Source organism: Bos indicus, chromosome 5, assembly GCF_029378745.1.
Source record: "Bos indicus isolate NIAB-ARS_2022 breed Sahiwal x Tharparkar chromosome 5, NIAB-ARS_B.indTharparkar_mat_pri_1.0, whole genome shotgun sequence".
Classification (NCBI taxonomy): domain Eukaryota; kingdom Metazoa; phylum Chordata; class Mammalia; order Artiodactyla; family Bovidae; genus Bos; species Bos indicus.
Window position 1 is genome coordinate 67,344,223 of NC_091764.1, and position 17,522 is coordinate 67,361,744.

Genomic DNA, 17,522 nt, shown 5'->3' on the forward strand with positions numbered 1-17,522 from the left:
TTTTTGTTGCAGTGTGTGGGATCTTTGTCACTATACACAGAGTTTCTGTCATTGTGATGTGCCGGTTTAGTTGCCCTGCAACGTATGGGATCTTAGTTCCCCAACCAGAGATCAAACTTGCACCCTTTGCATTAGACGGCTGATTCTTAACCACTGGATCCCCAGGGAAGTCCCCCAAAGCCTGAACCCTTAACCAGTATGTTGTACTGTGTGTATAAGGATGCATGGATGGGTGGGTGGGTGGATGGGTGGGTGGGTGGATGGATGGATAGATGAGTGGATGTATGGATGCAGATGTGGTTTCCTTTCTCACAAGGACATGTATTCATTCATTTACCTATTCATTCAGCACATATTTTTTATTGTGTGCCTCTTCTGTCTGAAACACTAAAGTAGGTAAGTAATGAGTTTACAATAAATTGAAGAGTTTGGGGTCCCTTTGTAGCTTGCCGTCTTTTGGGGGGAGACTATACAGTAATTCCTTATTCCCATTTAGCAATCATTGATAGTCAGAAGTGACTTCATATGTTATCTCATTTGAGCTCAAGGAAAGACCTGTGAATTCAATGGGGCAGAAACCATCATCCACGTTTTAGGTTAGGGAACTTATCCAAGATCATACAGCCAATAAATGACAGAACCCAAGGATTTAAGACTTCTTCTAATCCAGTGCTCGATTTTCAAGGACACACATTAATTTAGTTTTATTTTTCCTTGGTGTTTTAGGACAATCAGCTAAAGCTTAAACTCTATGGAGGCAAAAAGATGGTAAAAATTATACAAGGGAATATACTTGCTTCCAACGGGCTCTTGCATATCCTCGACAGAGCCATGGACAAGGTGGTGCCCACATTTGAGAGCAATACTGAGGTGAGAACTTCAGGTAAAAGTAATGTCAAGTCAAATCCATCTTCCCTTGTTCCTCAGAGAGTCATGTTCATGAAGAAATGCAAGCCAGCACCATGGGCTTGTATTTCTGTTTTTAGTAGAATTCTGACACCTCTGTGGAGAAAGAGAAAGGCATCGCCTGAAGTGACTTAGCAGCAGCAGGTGTAGGAAAGAGGTTGATTTTGTGATCTTTTTCATAGACACACCTGATAACTCAGACCAATTGTCACATAAATTTATCCCTTGTGCATTATGGAGGAAGGCATATCCTCCCTGTGATAAAATTCATTCCCTCTAATCTATTTGATGATGGCCAAAGACTATCTTGGGGCTTCCCAGGTGGCTCTAGTGGCAAAGAACCCGCCTGCCAAACGCAGGAGACATAAGAGATGCAGGTTTGATCCCTGAGTTGGGAAGGTCCTCTGGAGGAGGGCGTGGCAACCCACTCCAGTATTCTTGCCTGGAGAATCCCATGGACAGAGGAGCCTGGCGGGCTACAGTCCACAGCGCTGCAAAGAGTCAGACATGACTGAAGTGACTTAGCATGCAAAGACTTTCAGAACATGCAGATCTGAACTACTGTTGAAATAAACACAGGAAGCACATGTATAATGTGTTGTGGTTAGCCAGATCCTTTTATAGATGTCCACTTTCCTCTTTATTTACCCTTAGCTTTCCATCAGAAAAGTGAAAGTGTTAGTCACTCAGTCGTGTCCAACTCTTTTACCTCATGGACTGTGGTCCACCAAGCTCCTCTGTCCATGCAATTCTCCAGGCAAGAATACTGGACTGGATTGCCATTACCTTCTCTAGGGGATCTTCCTGACCCAGGGATCAAACCCAGGTCTCCTGCATTGCAGGCAGATTCAGATGATTCTGAGCCACTGGGGAAGCCCATAGATGTCCACACTTCCATGAAATCCTGTCATCAGTCTTTTCATGTTAAAGCAGCTGTTTCCTAAACCACCTCCCTTTTTTGTACTGAACTTTAAGCAAAATGTCTCTTTTTAGCAAACCATAATGACCATGCTACAACCAAGATACAGCAAGTTCAGATCTTTGTTAGAGGTATGTACTTTTCATGAACTCCTAGAAAGTTTTTTATGTCTAGTCCTTGGTACAATAAAATTAGCAGGGGGTATCAATTATAAATACTTTCTGGGGAATTCATGTATCTATCTGAGATAGGTTACAGATACAAATTTTCATTTCTTAAACACAGAAAACCAGTGTGGGACATGCCTTAAATGAAGATGGGGTTGGTGGACCATACACTGTCTTTGTTCCAAGTGATGAAGCATTGAATAACATGAAGGATGGCACTCTTGATTATCTCCTTTCTTCAGAGGTATTGTATCCTGTGTACTCTAATGGTGTCATGACAGCATCACTGCTTCAGTCTGTACCTATACAGGCTTTTTCTAAATTAAGGACAACAAATAAGTAGCACATGTACCACTTACATTTCTGCAACCAAGGCAGACATCATTAATCAATCACAGTGCTCTGGAACTAAGCCTAGATGTGGCTACAATCTCCCCAGTGGAGTTCCATGTCACTATAAGACATGTGTCTTTTCTCTTCTAAGACTTCTCAATAGCAAAATCATAAATTTTAAGTTCCCTACAACTCTAAAACCATCTAAAAATGAAGCCTGGCAGGGCATTCTGTGTCAAGTCTAGGTTAAATGTAAAAATAATGTTATTTTTAGGGGCTCCCAACTCTTTCTATGGCTTTCAGTTCTCTCCACAATAACCCTCTCCTTATACATCATAAACCTTCAACTCTCGCATGTCCTCCTCAAGAAAGGAGATTTGTTTTACTCTTTCAGTCTAAGGTAAAAATAATGGACACCATTTAAAGTGTTTCCTCTTTCAGGAATAACAGCCTTAAATGGAAAAGAAAAGTGAAAGTTGCTCAGTCGTGTCCGACTCTTTGCAACCCCATGGACTGTACAGTCCATGGAATTCTCCAGGCCAGAATACTGGAGTGGGTAGCCTTCTCCAGGGGATCTTCCCAACCCAGGGATCAAATCCAGGTGTCCCACATTGCAGGCAGATTCTTTACCAGCTGAGCCACAAGGGAAGCCCAAGAATCCTGGAGTGGGTATCCTATCCCTTCTCCAGTGGATCTTCCTGACCCAGGAATTGAACCGGGATCTGCTGCATTGCAAGCGAATTCTTAACAACTGAGCTATCAGGGAAGCCCAACTGAAAAGAAGGTTAGCTAATTATGGAATTTTTTATTAGAATGACAATTAGTGAAATTATAAGAAAGGCCACAAGCTTTTCCCCAGTGCCCTGAGGTCCTGCCACCATCTTGGAAATGGGGCAAAACTACTTGTGACCTCGCATAGATCGGTGTTGATTACACAGAGGGTCTGAGTCTCTTAGAGTAGTGATCCTCAAACTTCAGTGTGCTTAAGAATTACCCAGGGAGGGCTTCTCTGGTGGCTTAGTGATAAATAATCCTGCCAGTGAGGGAGACAAAGTTCAACCCTGATCCAGGAAGATCCCACATGCCACAGAGCAACTAAGCCCCTGTGTCACAACTGTTAAGCCTGTGCTCTAGAGCCAGGGAGCCACAACAAGAGAAGCTACTGCAGCGAGAAGCCTGCACACCACAACTAGGGAGTAGCCCCCACTTGCCCCAAGAAATGCCTGTGCAGCGACAAAGATCCAGCACAGCTAAAAATAAGTAAATAGTTTTTTTTTTAATAAGAGAATTACCCAGGGAACGTGTTAAATAGGTAGATTACAGAAAATTCTGATTTCATGGCATTGGAAATAGACATTTTGGTAAGCACCAGCTTTCTAACTCCGATATCAAGTCACACTGCTTTTGGCACTTGAAGCTTGTTGCCTGAATGATGCAGAGGGTCACATGGACACATCCCTTTCTGGAATACTTTCAGGTGTCTACGAGGATATCCCGATCCAGAATGCCTGCATGCTTAGTCACTTCAGTCATATCTGACTCTTTGCAACCCTATGGACTGTAGTCTCCCAGACCCCCCTGTCCATTGGATTCTCCAGGCAAGAATACTGGAGTGGATTACCATTTCTTCCTCCAGGGATCTTTCCAACCCAGGGATAGAACCCGTGTCTCTGCCTCCTGCATTGGCAGGCCAGTTCTTGACCACTAGTGCCACCTGAGAAGCCCTGCATCCAGAATACTTAGCATTAAAAAAAAAAAAAATAGGTATCAAGGAAATAAGTCAGAAGGTAATCTCTTATGTTACAAGCAGATGTTAAACATATTTAGAGATTTGTTACAGGTTTTCATTGAAAAAGTCATATTTCCCAGTGCCTTTAAAATAGGATGCTATTTTAAAAATATGATTCACACTCAGGTTTCCTGAAACCTAGCTATTATAGGAAAGCTCTTAGTCTTCTCTTTAGAACTCATACTCATATTTAATTTTAAAAGCCAAAGAAGTAATAATTTCTCCCCTGGGAATCTATTAAAATTCTGAGATTATATGGTTTTTCTTTGATACAGATACTTTTTAATAAGAATAAAGGAGTTCTCAGAAACCAAATCAGGTGAACTTAAAATTAAAACCTTTTAGCTAGAATAGAAAAAGTCACCCTTGCTGCTTTTCTGTCAAGCACTTTTGTTCGAGAAGCTTCTCTCTTTCTGTAACTCCTTCCAGCAGTGACTGGGGCTGCCTCACTCAGGCTCTTGAGAATAGAATGTAACTCTTCCCATCTCCTAGACAAACCTAGACAACATATTAAAAAGCAAAGACATCACTTTGCCGACAAAGGTCTGTGTAGTCAAAGCTTTGGTTTTCCAGTAGTCATGTACCAGTCTGAGAGTTGGACCATAAAGAAGGTTGAGCATCAAAGAATTGATGCTCTCGAACTGTGGTACTGGAGAAGACTCTTCAGAGCCCCTTGGACAGCATGGAGATCAAACCAGTCCATCCTAAAGGAAATCAGTCCTGAATATTCATTGGAAGGACTGATGCTGAAGCTGAAGCTCCACTACTTTGGCCACCTGAGTCAGAGGGCTGACTCATTGGAAAAGACCCTGATGCTGGGCAAGATTGAGGGCAGTAGGAGAAGGGGGTGACAGGGTGAGATGACTGGATGGTATCACTGACTCAATGGACATGAGTTTGAGCAAGCTCCGGGAGATGGTGAAGGACAGGGTGGCCTGGTGTGCTGCAGTCAGACACGACTTAGCGACTGAGCAACAACAACAACTTCCCAGCTCCACTCAGTGAAATCACATCAGTAGCTTGAACTCAGTCCCTGGTAGGAATATTGACACCATGGAAACTGGCCAGTACTATAAATCAGGGCTTATTTTTTCCTTATAGAATGGATTTAACAGCACAGCACTGCTCCTGGCTCTCAATCTCATTTCTCTCAAAGGCAATATCTTACTTCTCACAAAGAACATATAACTTCAAGTCTCTCAATCCTGAGTCTCAAATTGTTTTTCCACTTCCAGTTTCTAGGTGAGGAATAGAATCATCTTTTCTACCGCTTTCTCTGGTCCAGAGCCAATGTGGGTCAAGATTCCTCAACCTATAGGAAGCTCCCTCTTTCTCCACGAATCTTAATGACATCCTTCAGTTTTAACTTCAGAGAGGAGCCTCAGCTAGAGACAATAAGCTCCCCATCAGTTAGGCCAATGAAATGAAAGGTAGACTGGTTTCATTAGAAGGATGTTTTCCAGTTCTCCTTTGGAAATGCCTTGTTTCCTTCCCAGTTATCTTTCTGCTTCTCCTTGAAGCAAAATTTCAGTCCTGAACTATCTGATCCCTGCAGAGACCATAGCTACTGATCACAAGCCCCAGCGTATGACTTCATCACTGAACTAGATAGAAATAAAAGCAAAGGGAGCAAGAGACCAGCCCCTGCCAATTCACAAAGACCTTGTGAGCAAAATGGGACAAAAAGAGGTGAATTTACAGAGTTCAAAGTCGTAGTCACTATTTGGTAGAAAAACTCTCCCTTTCTGTCTCTGGCACCAAACAACTCAGTTTTGTGGTTTGTTTGTTTTCACCTAAAACAGCAAGTAGGAAGTGAATGTCCACATAAAGGAAAGAATGCATTGCACCAACAAGCTCTCCAACAGCATCACCTGTAAGCGAATCCTGTGGATCTAAGCCATCTGGACTAAACTCTGGCTGGATAATGGCCCCCAGCCAGATAAGTGGCAGGTTCAGACAATAGTGGAGTGATGCTGATCAACTCTTTGTCCCTTTCATTCTCCAGTTGCCTATAGAATGGGTCCAATGCTAATTAAGTCTTGAGGCTTTAGAAGTGGATAATCCAGCTGATAAAGTCTTTCCTATAAAATAGAGGGCTGGAAGGGGTCCAAACCAACCCTGTTATTTTGCAGTCTAGAGGTGTGAGATGCTTGCTCAGGGTCACACAGAAGAAGAACCAGGACTAAACTCAGATTCCCAAGGCCCAGCTCAGTGACCTTCTCAGGACCTCTTCCCTCCTCCCTTTAATAACTTGCTGGCACAGATGTTTATGCAGGTCCTGCTGTGCTGACTGGGGACGCAGTGATTAATAAGCCAGACAGACCCAGTTCCTGCCCTCTGGGAGTTTGAAGTCTACTTTGGTCTGGTATTTTCAAGGGTCCCCACTTTTCCCCATCCTTTCTGCCACTGAGCATTCAAGCTTGTATTGGCATTGCTTCTGCCTGCAAGTCCTCACTGCTAGGTTCCATAAAGTAGTTGTCAGGGAAAGTTAAGATGCAGAAGCTAAGTGATTTGCTCAAGGTCTTATGGTAACAGAACCAGGGTTACAGAAACCGTCACTTCCAGGGCTGGCCAGCTGGTGGTCAATTTCAACATTCTTACCAGTCACCCTGCCCTGTGCTTAATGCTGTTGACCTATAGATATGGTGGCCTTCCAAGTGTTCACACCAGGACAATTTTGAGAGTGAATGGGGCTGCCAGGATGATTGCTGTAAACCAGGGTTGTTCTAGACAAACGAGGATATGTGGTCCCTCTGCTTACAGGTAATTCCCCTGACATAGGGGCCAAGGGGAAGTGCAGAGAAGAATCTGGGTGAATGGAACTTGGGTTCAGCAGGGCTTTCTTTCTGCCTGGGACCTCACACTGTTGAAACATGTCCCTAGCAGGTCAGCCTCTTGGAGGTTATTATGATCTCAATTTGTGATCCTTTACCTTTCTAAGACACAGTAGCTATGTCTGTGCCACTGAAGTAGCAGAATTCAGGGCTTCGAAGCTTGTAACCCCTGGGTCTGACTCAGCTGGGAGATTACAGTCATGCTGTAGTCGACTGCCACTGCCTTCTTCCCCCAGAGAGTGGCCCCTGTGTGCCTTAATTCTGTCCACTGTCTCCAGGGCACCCCTCTAGGGACTGCTCATCCTGCTTAGAGTCCCAAGACTCTTTCTATTTCCTGAAGCATGAGAAACCTTGGAAAGGGCCTTGAAGGTGAGATGAACATGTTCCATAAGAACACAGAAGAAAGAGTCCTGGTCACACATTCCTAACAGGACTGTATGTTCCTAAATAAACAGTACATGGCCTGATGAGCCCACAGTTATTTATGGAGTGAGTGAAACAGAATCACAAACTGAGGCTGTCTTAGAAAATCTAGAAGGTAGCCTTAGACATTGAGAGAGGTGATGGAGCAGAGTAACTGGGACCTTGAGTTACTTCTCAGGCTTATAGTCTAAGTTATAAATAGCTTTGCAACCTTGGACGTGGCTTTAAAACTCAGTCTTATCACACATAAAATGAGTCAGTAGCATCCCCACCTCACAAGGCTGTTGGGAGGACTAAATGAGAGGTGCACATAATATTATGGGAACAGCCCCTGCCTGTCACAAAGTAAAAATGTTAGTTATTTGGGGAATGGGTTTTTCTCACCCTGGATTTCCCAAGAAAGATTATGGGTCATTTATTTTTATTAACCAAGTGACCAGAGTCACTTGAGAAATTTTACACAAGAGAGGGAAATCTGTGTTTTCCTCAATGACTTAAAGAAGTATTTTGATTCCTTTGCAGGGATCTCGGAAGCTTCTGGAACTCATCAGATACCACATTGTCCCATTTACTCAGGTTGGCCCTCCTTTCCTGCCCTATTTTTCCCCCCGTTTTCAAGATATCTGGTCTTAAATTTCAATATTTTAGTGCTAGAGAATGTGGGACAATTATTTATTATCTTAGCTCTGAGTGCATGCTTATGTGAATAATGAACCTGTCATCTAAGAACTCTTCCAAACCCATTGCAGAAAGCTCCCATTACTTATTTCATAAACTTTCAAGTTATTTTTTCCAGTGAAGACTCTGGGTACTGCTCTCAGTATCTCTATTGTTTTCTTGTTCTTGCAGCTGGAAGTGGCCACACTCATTTCAACCCCTCACATCAGGAGCATGGCCAACCAGATCATAAGATTTAACACGACCAACAACGTAAGTGAAAACTCTGTCTCTGGTGTCATTGCTCACATGTGTTTTTTCCTCTGCTTATGGCTGTCCATCGGGTTATCCTACCTCAACACTAATTCACAGGCTTCGGCTCTTTGTGATTGCTTCATTCATTCATTATGGCTTTCCGCAAATATCTGCTGAGCAACTCCAAGTGTGTGAGTCTAAACTAGAAACCAAGGATAAAGATGTGGAAAAGATAGGCCTACATTCCAGCAAGGAAAACAACCCTTAAGCAACTAATTAGTGACCAGTTAGTTATTTAGCTACAATTATAACAGGGCTCCCATGAGGAAGTTAAGAGGGCTCTGGAGCAGCAGAAGCAGCAACAGGAGTAGACAGCAGATCCGGGGTTCTAGAAGTCCTCAGTCAGGAGATGATGCTTCAAAGGATGAGTAGGAGCAAGTTCCAGGCAGAAGGCAAAGCAGGTGCAAAGGTCCTGAGGTGGGAGGGAACATGACTTATGTAAGAACCTCAAAGAAGGCAGTGTTATTCAGCTAACTTCTCAGGGTTGTAATATTAGCAGAAATCTGGCAGCAGAGAGATTATGTCTCCTGTTGGTTCACTATGGATGGTGATGGTGATGCCCCTTCAACCTTTCAACAAGTTTCTGTTGGGTGCCAAGAATGTGCCATGCCCTCAAGTTTGGAACAAACAGATAAAAGTCCCTGGTTGCATGGGACTTTCATTCTAGTAAATAAGATGATAGATCATAAGCAAATTAAATATATCGTATATCAGAGTAGTAAGTGTTAAGGTAAAAAAAAAAAAAAACAGCAAAGCAAAGATGGGAAATAGAAAGTGGGAATGGGGCTGACATTTTAGATACAGTGTCTAAGAAATCCTCATGGACAAGAAAACATGTGAGGAAAGACCTGATGGAAATGAAGGAATAGGCACTGTGAGTACCTGGGGGAAGAGTATTCCAGAGAGAGGAAACAGAGAATGCAAAAGTGCAAAGCAAGGAGCGTGCCGGCCTGATCAAGGAACAGCAAGGTCCTCGGGGCCAGAACAGAGGGACAGGAGGAGTGAGGTCGGAGGAGGTCCAGGCGGTAAGAGGGAGAAGAAGAGGTGGTCAGGTCACACGTGGCCTAAAAACTCAGGGCAAGGATGAAGGCTCTTAGTTTAAAAGAGATAAAAAGCCACTAGAGGATTTTGAGCTGTGGAATGATGTGATCGGACATACATCCGGGGAGACTATTTAGGAGGGAATGTAATAACTCAGAGAAGAGGGGCAGTGACGAGCGGGGAGACAGGGAAAGGGGCAAAATTAGAGGTACACATTACTGGGCAAAAGACAGGCTTAAGGATGTATTACACAACCTGGGGAGCGGAGTCATTATTTTCTAATAACTGTAAGTAGAAAATAACCTGTAGAATTTGTGTCAAAGTGTTTTAGTTAAATAGAAGGAATAATGGTAACTGAGAGCAGAGTGGTAGCTGAGACCTGCTAAGGAGTGGTTGAATTCCGAAGGTGTTTTGAAGGAGACCAGCAGAATTTGCTGAGGGATCCAATGAGGGATGAGGAAAGAGGAAGCCAGAGATGTTTCCTGAGCTTCTGACTGGAGCCACCAGAAGGATGGTGTTGCCATTAGTATCACCCAGTGAGATTTGGAAGGAAAGTAGAGATCAGAATTCTTTGCCAATTTGTTCATTTTCTGCTCCCTCGCCTACAACATAAGCAGGAACTTGTCTGAGTTTGTTCACTGATATCTCCTGAGACCCCAAAGTAGAGTCGCTCCAATGTATCTGAACAAATGGATCTCCATTTCACCATGGGGGTAAAACAGTTTGCCCAAGGTCTCATAGCAAATATATCATAGAACTCAAACAGTTATACCTCCTCCCCAGTCCAAGGACCATTTCTGCAAGGACATCCTTGCTTAGAATCAGTTGAGAATTCATTCAACAGATTCATCTCTCCCTGTCAGCCAAGCCCTTCTAACCACAGTCCTCCCCTCAGCAGAAAGTTAAGTGAAGTTGAAGGCTCTTTCAGGAAGCTGCCACCATTCAGATCTGCCTGGGGGCTACCAGCGCTCCTCAGGCAGAAAGATGAAAGATGGTGTTGTTTCTCTCCAGGGACAGATTCTGGCAAATGGTGTGGCACTGGAAGAAATGGAGGTCGCTGCCAAAAACGGCCGGATTTACACGCTGACTGGAGTCCTCATACCTCCCTCCATCATCCCAATCCTGCCCCATCGATGTGATGAAACAAAGAGGGAGATGAGACTGGTAAGGAAACTAGGGAACTCAATAAGGGAACCCTAAGGAGCCCTCACAGAGCAGACCATTCCGTCCTCCTGATTCTGAGGGAACTGACAGGGAGAGTCTCACACAGGAGCCTTGTTCTAAAGGATTTTCTGTCTTCATGAAGAGGCAGCGGGACCTGAGGTCCTATTTCATTGAACACAAACCAAAATTCCTGGGGGAATTTCCACACTAACCGTTGCTACCCTGGTATATTCATTTTCTAAAGCTGCCACAACAAGTTACCACAAAACAAGTGACTCAAAGTAACCAAAATTTATTCTCTAAACAGTTCTGGAAGCCCGAAGTCCAAAATCAGGGTTTCCTATTTCCATTGCAACTTTTTGGCTCAGCTGGTTTTAATCAGAACAACTAAATTTCAACAAGCTTTTGAACAACCTGGACCAGAGCCACCCCACAACAAGGCGGGGAGTCACAGCTGCCCTTGTCTTCCACAGACTTCCTTCCCTGAACTTGAACAACAGCTGCTCAGGGTGGGAGAGCTCTAAACAAGTCTAACTGTTGACTCCCATCAAGTCTTTCCTGCAAATTGTTCAAGAGCTTATTCTCCATTTCCCCCCAAAAAAGAATCAAGATGTGGGCTTGAGCCACAACCCAAAGAATTTTAGTTAAATAAGAAGAGCTTCCCCATAGCTGCCTTAGAATGAAGTCTTCTTTTACTGTTTTATCTGGATTTAAATCAAACCAATGTGCTCTGGTTTAGGGTTGTTCTGATTAGATCTATTAAAAGTAGCAGTGAATTCTCTAGAAAGTATTGAGGGCTAGTAAACAGTAGGCATAGCTAGTCCCTTCTAGAAATCTGTTTTCAGAACCCATAGCTGCCTTTGGGCATGTATACTTAGATTTAGAGGTTTAATTAATAACTCTCTATACCAGTTAAGATCCCTGCCAGATACAGAATTTATCCCAGTGGTTCAAATGAAGAGACTTTAATTAAGAATCTGTGACAGAGGGGTGGGCAGGGCTGAGGAAACAAGCAAGTGATGCTGGGCCATCCAAGGAGAAGCAGTGGCAGGAAACCAATACAACAGAGGATCAAGGGTGGGTAGGAGCGGGAATCACCTGCGGCCACTGGGAGCAGGGCAAAGGGAAGAAGAGGTGTCCACCAGGAGCTGGAGGGATGGCACTCGAGCAGAGAGGGAGCAAGAAAGAGATACCTTGACCCTGTCTTCCTCCTACCCACCGATATCCTGCTGGCCCCTCACCCAGACCAACTGGAAACTGGTGAGGAAGCCCAAGGTTGACCTGCTGAAGCAAAGAACCCAGTAGCGAAAGTCAGAGGGACTTGAGTGTGTAGTCAATGCTAATGCTTTGTCCTTGGGACAGGTGGGCAACTGCAGTGTCCCCTCAGGGACAGGGGCCTCCCTACATGGCTGAGGGTTGACCAGAAGCCTGAGGCCTGCAGACAGTCTGAACCTGAAAGAGGATGAGGAAGGGGCTCGTCTAAGCAGACCTAGTTACTTCTCCCAAACCTCTCTGGAGTTGACATCACTCGTTCTCTCTAGGGAGGAGGCAGTAGGGGCAAGGAGAGGGGCCAAGAGTGGGATGCTAGTGGGACCACCTTTCTAAGGGGCATAAGGAGACATAAGGCCAGATGCAGTGGCCTGCTGCTGCTTCTTATAGGGACCCCTGCACTGACCCCTGTCCTTCCTTCCAGGGCACATGTGTGAGCTGTTCCCTGGTTTACCGGAGCAAATGTCCGGCCGACTCCGAGCCCACAGTGAGTGTGACAGCTTCAGAGAAGCACACATCACCCCAGCAACCCCACGGGTGTGATTTCTCATCCTTCCCACCTTCCCTCTTAAAAGATAATCATTCCAACTAGGATTGGTTCTTAGCCTGCTCTGTCTGGGGGTACGGTAGAAAGATAGCTCACAGATCTGTGTTTGAGTTCTTGCTCACTTATCCAAGGTAAGTTGCTTCACATTTTTACTCTAATTTTCTTATCTTTGAGTAGTAATAATAGCAACATCCACAGCAGAAGCAGGATTAGCATAGATAAAAACCCAAGTGCAATGCCTGGATCAAATAGCCACTCAGTAAACATTCCCTCTCTAATCTTCCTCTTAAATAAAATCCATTGTTTGTTTAAGAGAGACAAAACTTTACCTCCACCCTCTTGAGGTCTGCAAGACCCTGGCTGGGCCTGCAAATTAAGTTGACATAAGATAAATTAACAGGAGAAAAGCACAATTTTTTTTTTACACATACATCAGTTGAGTGACTCAGTTGTGTCCAACTCTTTGTGACCCCATGGACTGCAGCACGCCAGGCCTCCCTGTCCAACACCAACTCCTAGAGCTTGCTCAAACTTATGTCCATTGAGTCCGTAGTGCCATCCAACCATCTCATCCTCTGTCATCCCCTTCTCCTCCTGCCCTCAATCTTTCCCAGCATCAGGGTCTTTTCAAATGAGTCAGTTCTTCACATTAGGTGGCCAAAGTATTGGAGTTTCAGCTTCAGCATCAGTCCTTCCAATGAATATTCCAGACTAATCTCCTTTAGGATGGACTGGTTGGATCTCCTTGCAGTCCAAGGGACTCTTGAGTCTTCTCCAACACCACAGTTCAAAAGCATCAATTCCTCAGCACTCAGCTTTCTTTATAGTCCAACTCTCACATCCATACATGACCACTGGAAAAACCATAGCTTTGACTAAATGGTCCTTTGTCGGCAAAGTAATGTCTCTGCTTTTTAACATGCTGTCTATGTTGGTCATAACTTTTCTTCCAAGGAGCAAATGTCTTTTAATATCATGGCTGCAGTCACCATCTACAGTGATTTTGGAGCCCAAAAAATAAAATCTGTCACTGTTTCCACTGTTTCCCTGTCTATTTGCCATGAAGTGATAGGACCAGGTGCCATATCTTCGTTTTCTGAATGTTGAGTTTTAAGCCAACTTTTTCACTCTTCTCTTTCAGTTTCATTAAGAGGCTCTTTAGTTCTTCTTCGCTTTCTGCCATACGGGTAGTGTCATCTGTGTATCTGAGGTTATTGATATTTCTCCTGGCAATCTTGATTCCAGCTTGTGCTCCATCTAGCCCAGCATTTCGCATGTACATAGGAGTTTCCATTGGAGAAGGAAATGACAACCCACTCCAGTATTCTTGCCTAGGAAATGCCATGGACAGAGTCTGAGCCTGGTGGGCTACAGTCCATGGAGTCGCAAAGAGTTGGACATGACTTAGCAACTGAACACAGGAGCTTCCATAGGAGAATGAAGACCCAGAGAAATAGCAAAACCCAAGTGTTTATAGAGTAGGTTGAACAAAGATAGGTAACTGTGGAAAAGTAACTAAAATGTGAAATATATTTCACAATATATACCTATATCAAGTCATTATCACTATGTTATATGTCTTAAACTTGTGTACAAGTTTTTTGTATCTGCTATTTTCAAGTGCCTTTAGCTCAAAATAATCCATATGGCACATTTGGAGGGGGCATGTTCTGCTACACTTCATTGGTGTCTGCTCTTCCCAGGCATCTTTCTGGAGAGAAATAAATGAAATATCAAGAAAATGACACTAGAACCATCAAAACCTTGTGATGCTTCATTGAATTCCACACCTTGTCTACTGAGGAATATAGAGTGGGTTAAGGAGCATAAGGGCTTACCTGGCAGCTAAGTGGTAAAGAATCTGCGTGCAATGCAGGAGTCCCAGGTTTGATTCCTGTCAGGAGGATCTCCTGGAGAAGGAAATGGCAACCCAGTCCAGTATTCTTGCTTGGGAAATCCCATGGATGGGGAGACTGGTGAACTACAGCCCACGGGGTTCTAAAGACACAACCTAGCAACTAAAACAACAACTATAGCTACACCAGGGGGCATAATGATGAATAAGATATTATTTCGTTTTTGTCCTGAGAAGTTCTAATCTAAAAAGGAAAACAGACCATGGTACAACGATCCATAATTCATAGGCCAGGTAAGTACTCTACTGGTTGTTAAAGCAACAAATTTGAAGATAAAATTGATGACAGAAATTCCTGCCTCTAAGTTTGTCCTAAGAAAGACCTTCCCAACTAGAGAGTTCATCCCACACTAGAATAGATGGCTAAAGAGAGTGATGAGTTTACACAATCCTACTGTGGAGCACTTCATAAAGAAACAAACACACACACACTAAAATAGGCGTAAGTGTTCAGATATTTGCTCCGTGAAGCCGGCGCCCCTGCGTCCTGCAGGATGCTGTCAACCAGTGGTTGTGGAGAGGGAGGGGGGAAGAGGAGACTGTGGTGACTGGCATCCCAGTGATTGCTATGTGCCAGACACTGTTCTAAATGCTCTGTGCAGCAAGCCTGCAAGAGAGGCACCTTATCATACCAGTGTATAACCTGAGAACTAAGGCGAGGAGACTTAACAGCCCTCGCACAAGGTCACACAGCTGATGGGCACAGACCATGAGTCTACATTGCCTCTGCCCAAGGAAAGAGAAGCAGGAGAGGAAAGGAAGAAATGAAATGCATGGGTCAGAGCCCAGAGAGCCCCAAACTGCCCCTCCCAGGCTCCTGTGGTCTGTATTTGGCTAAGTATCCTGACAGCCAAAGAGAGAGTTGAGTACTTCTTCCTCAGTGACCTCAGAATTCCTCCAGACATCTAAGATTTTAGGATTTTACTGACTGTGGAAGTTTTCATTGCTCTCTTCCTGTGTAAGAGACTAAGATGAGGAGTACCTCGATACTAGTTTTTATCTAACATAAAATTTGAGCCACGGATTAAATGCTCAGGATTAAAGTTGAGATCAGCACTTTTGCCCCATTTCACAGATTAGGCAGCTTGAGGCCCAGGAGGCAGTATGACTTGCCTCTGAGATCCTAAAGTTAGTAGGTGGTAAGACCCATTCTCTCGACTTACCACTTACCAGTAGTGTTTCCTAGAAAGAAGATTTAACCAGTCCAGACCTCAGTTGCCTCATCTATTAAGAAAAGGGATGAGAAATAGCCACACAGTTAAATAATGATGATCTCCTATGGGCAGTGTGTCTGGCCCTAGGAGGTTCTCAATAAATGGTAGTTCTCAGTCATTCTGAGTGGGTATCAGAGGTTAGAGAATGGTAGGAAATCTGCCCCTATAATCCACAGACTGCACTGTTTTGTTTGGTAGATCTTTGTACAAACTAGGATGGAAATCTCTAATAGCTCCAGAATTTCTGAATAGGAGGTTTTGTGTGTGTGCGCTAAGCTGCTTCAGTCATGTCTGACTCTTTGCAACCCTGTGGATGGTAGCCCTTCAGGCTCCTTTGTCCAGGAGGAGGTTAGAGCTGGTTATTAATTGGAAGGAGGGCTAAACCACACCCACGATGCACAGGAACATGTTCCCAGATCGATCAGCAATGTCTGCCAGGACACAAGAGGGGACAAAAGGTACCTATGCCCCAGGTCACCATGCAAACCCTGGCCTGTATTCTCCCAACAAGGAAACAGAGGCCTAACAGGTGACTGAGTTCTGCCTGGACCCGTGTGAGCTGTGTACTTTAGTGCTCTATGCTGGCATCGATGGTAAACTGGAGGAAATACATCATCTAGTCTATAGAGAAGCCAAGTGATGTCCAGATGACCTCAAAATGCAGACTGCAATGCTTTTTCTTCTTGACTTTCTTCCAGACACTCTTTGTTCACAAGTGTATCTACACCGGCCGAATCAGGAGCCCGAAGAATGGATGTGCCAGATACTGTAATGCCACCGTGAAGGTGAGGCGTGTGTGTGTGGCCGAGGACCTCATCCAGGCCACCAAGGCCCATACAGAAGCCAGCAGGCTGGGCAGTTCTTAGGCCCCAGGGTCTGTGAATCAGAGGTTGCCAGTGGGAGCTTGACCACATTTTCCTGCAAAGGAAGCTTTGAGCAGAGTTCCCTGCATCTTTGCATCCATCCCATGGTTCCTATGGCTCTTAATACAGAGCCCACACCCCTGACACTCCCCTGCCTGGTGCACACTCAGCAGTGCCCCTGGCGTGGCTCTCACCTCATTCCCACCTCAGCACGTGTGCCTTTGCTAGTTCCTCCCTCAGAATGCTTCTCCAGGTTTTCTCGGGGCTGACTCATCTCTCAAGTCTCCATTCCGCCATTGCTTCCTCTGTCACCGCCCAATCCACATGGCCCCCCAGTGTCCCCATACCTCTGTCCCCAGCCACCACTTGATAACAGCACTTCATTTTCCCAGCACATACCACTCTCTCAAATCTTTTTTTTAATTTATTATTTGTGTCTTCCCTGACTAGCTGGAACACAGGCTCCATGAGCACAAGCCCGTGTCTCTCTTGCTCGTACGGTGCCAGAGCCGGGCAGGCAGCCAGGGGCAGCCCTCAGGAGGTTCACGGTGAACTGATGGCTGAGCACAAGCCACGCTGTCATCCACCCGAGAAAAAGGCATTCTCCTGGGGAGGGGAGGAGGCCGATACTGTTTGTGATTGTAATCGAAATGAAAATGAATAAAATGAATTTCCTTTGAGAAACTGGCACTCTGCTTTGGATTCAAAAAGGCAACATGCATTTTGTTTTTCAGATTCCAAAATGCTGCAAAGGCTTCTACGGGCCAGACTGCAACCAGTGCCCAGGAGGCTTCTCGAATCCGTGCTCCGGGAACGGGCAGGTGATGAGGGCTGAGGCTTACTTTTTCACAAAGGCTGAGGTTGACCTGTGTTGTTGTTGTTCAGTTGTTCATCGGACTCTTTTCAACGCCATGGACTGAAGCACGCCAGGCTTCCCTGTCCTTCGCTATCTCCCAGAGTTTGCTCAAACTCATGTCCATTGAGTCTGTGATGCCAACCAACCATCACATCCTCTGTCGTCCCCTTCTGCTCCTGCCCTCAATCTTTGCCAGCATCAGGGTCTTTTCTAATGAGTCAGCTCTTTGCATCAGGTGGCCAAAGTATTGGAGCTTCAGCTTCACTATCAATCCTTCCAGTAAATATTCAGGATTGATTTCCTTTAGGAT

At 44.7% G+C, this 17,522-nt stretch overlaps 1 protein-coding gene across 2 annotated transcripts in view; it reads left to right on the forward strand.

Annotated features, from left to right (window-relative positions):
* STAB2 (stabilin 2) overlaps positions 1-17,522 on the forward strand; it is a 172,042-nt gene that overhangs the window by 49,334 nt on the left and 105,186 nt on the right. For both annotated transcript variants that reach the window (XM_070789633.1, XM_019959891.2), the window contains exons 13-21: positions 727-870; positions 1,900-1,956; positions 2,111-2,236; positions 7,894-7,947; positions 8,221-8,301; positions 10,396-10,548; positions 12,242-12,304; positions 16,192-16,278; positions 17,091-17,177. In XM_070789633.1, coding sequence (XP_070645734.1) covers positions 727-870; positions 1,900-1,956; positions 2,111-2,236; positions 7,894-7,947; positions 8,221-8,301; positions 10,396-10,548; positions 12,242-12,304; positions 16,192-16,278; positions 17,091-17,177 — 852 coding nt within the window. The remainder of the gene's footprint in view (positions 1-726; positions 871-1,899; positions 1,957-2,110; positions 2,237-7,893; positions 7,948-8,220; positions 8,302-10,395; positions 10,549-12,241; positions 12,305-16,191; positions 16,279-17,090; positions 17,178-17,522) is intronic.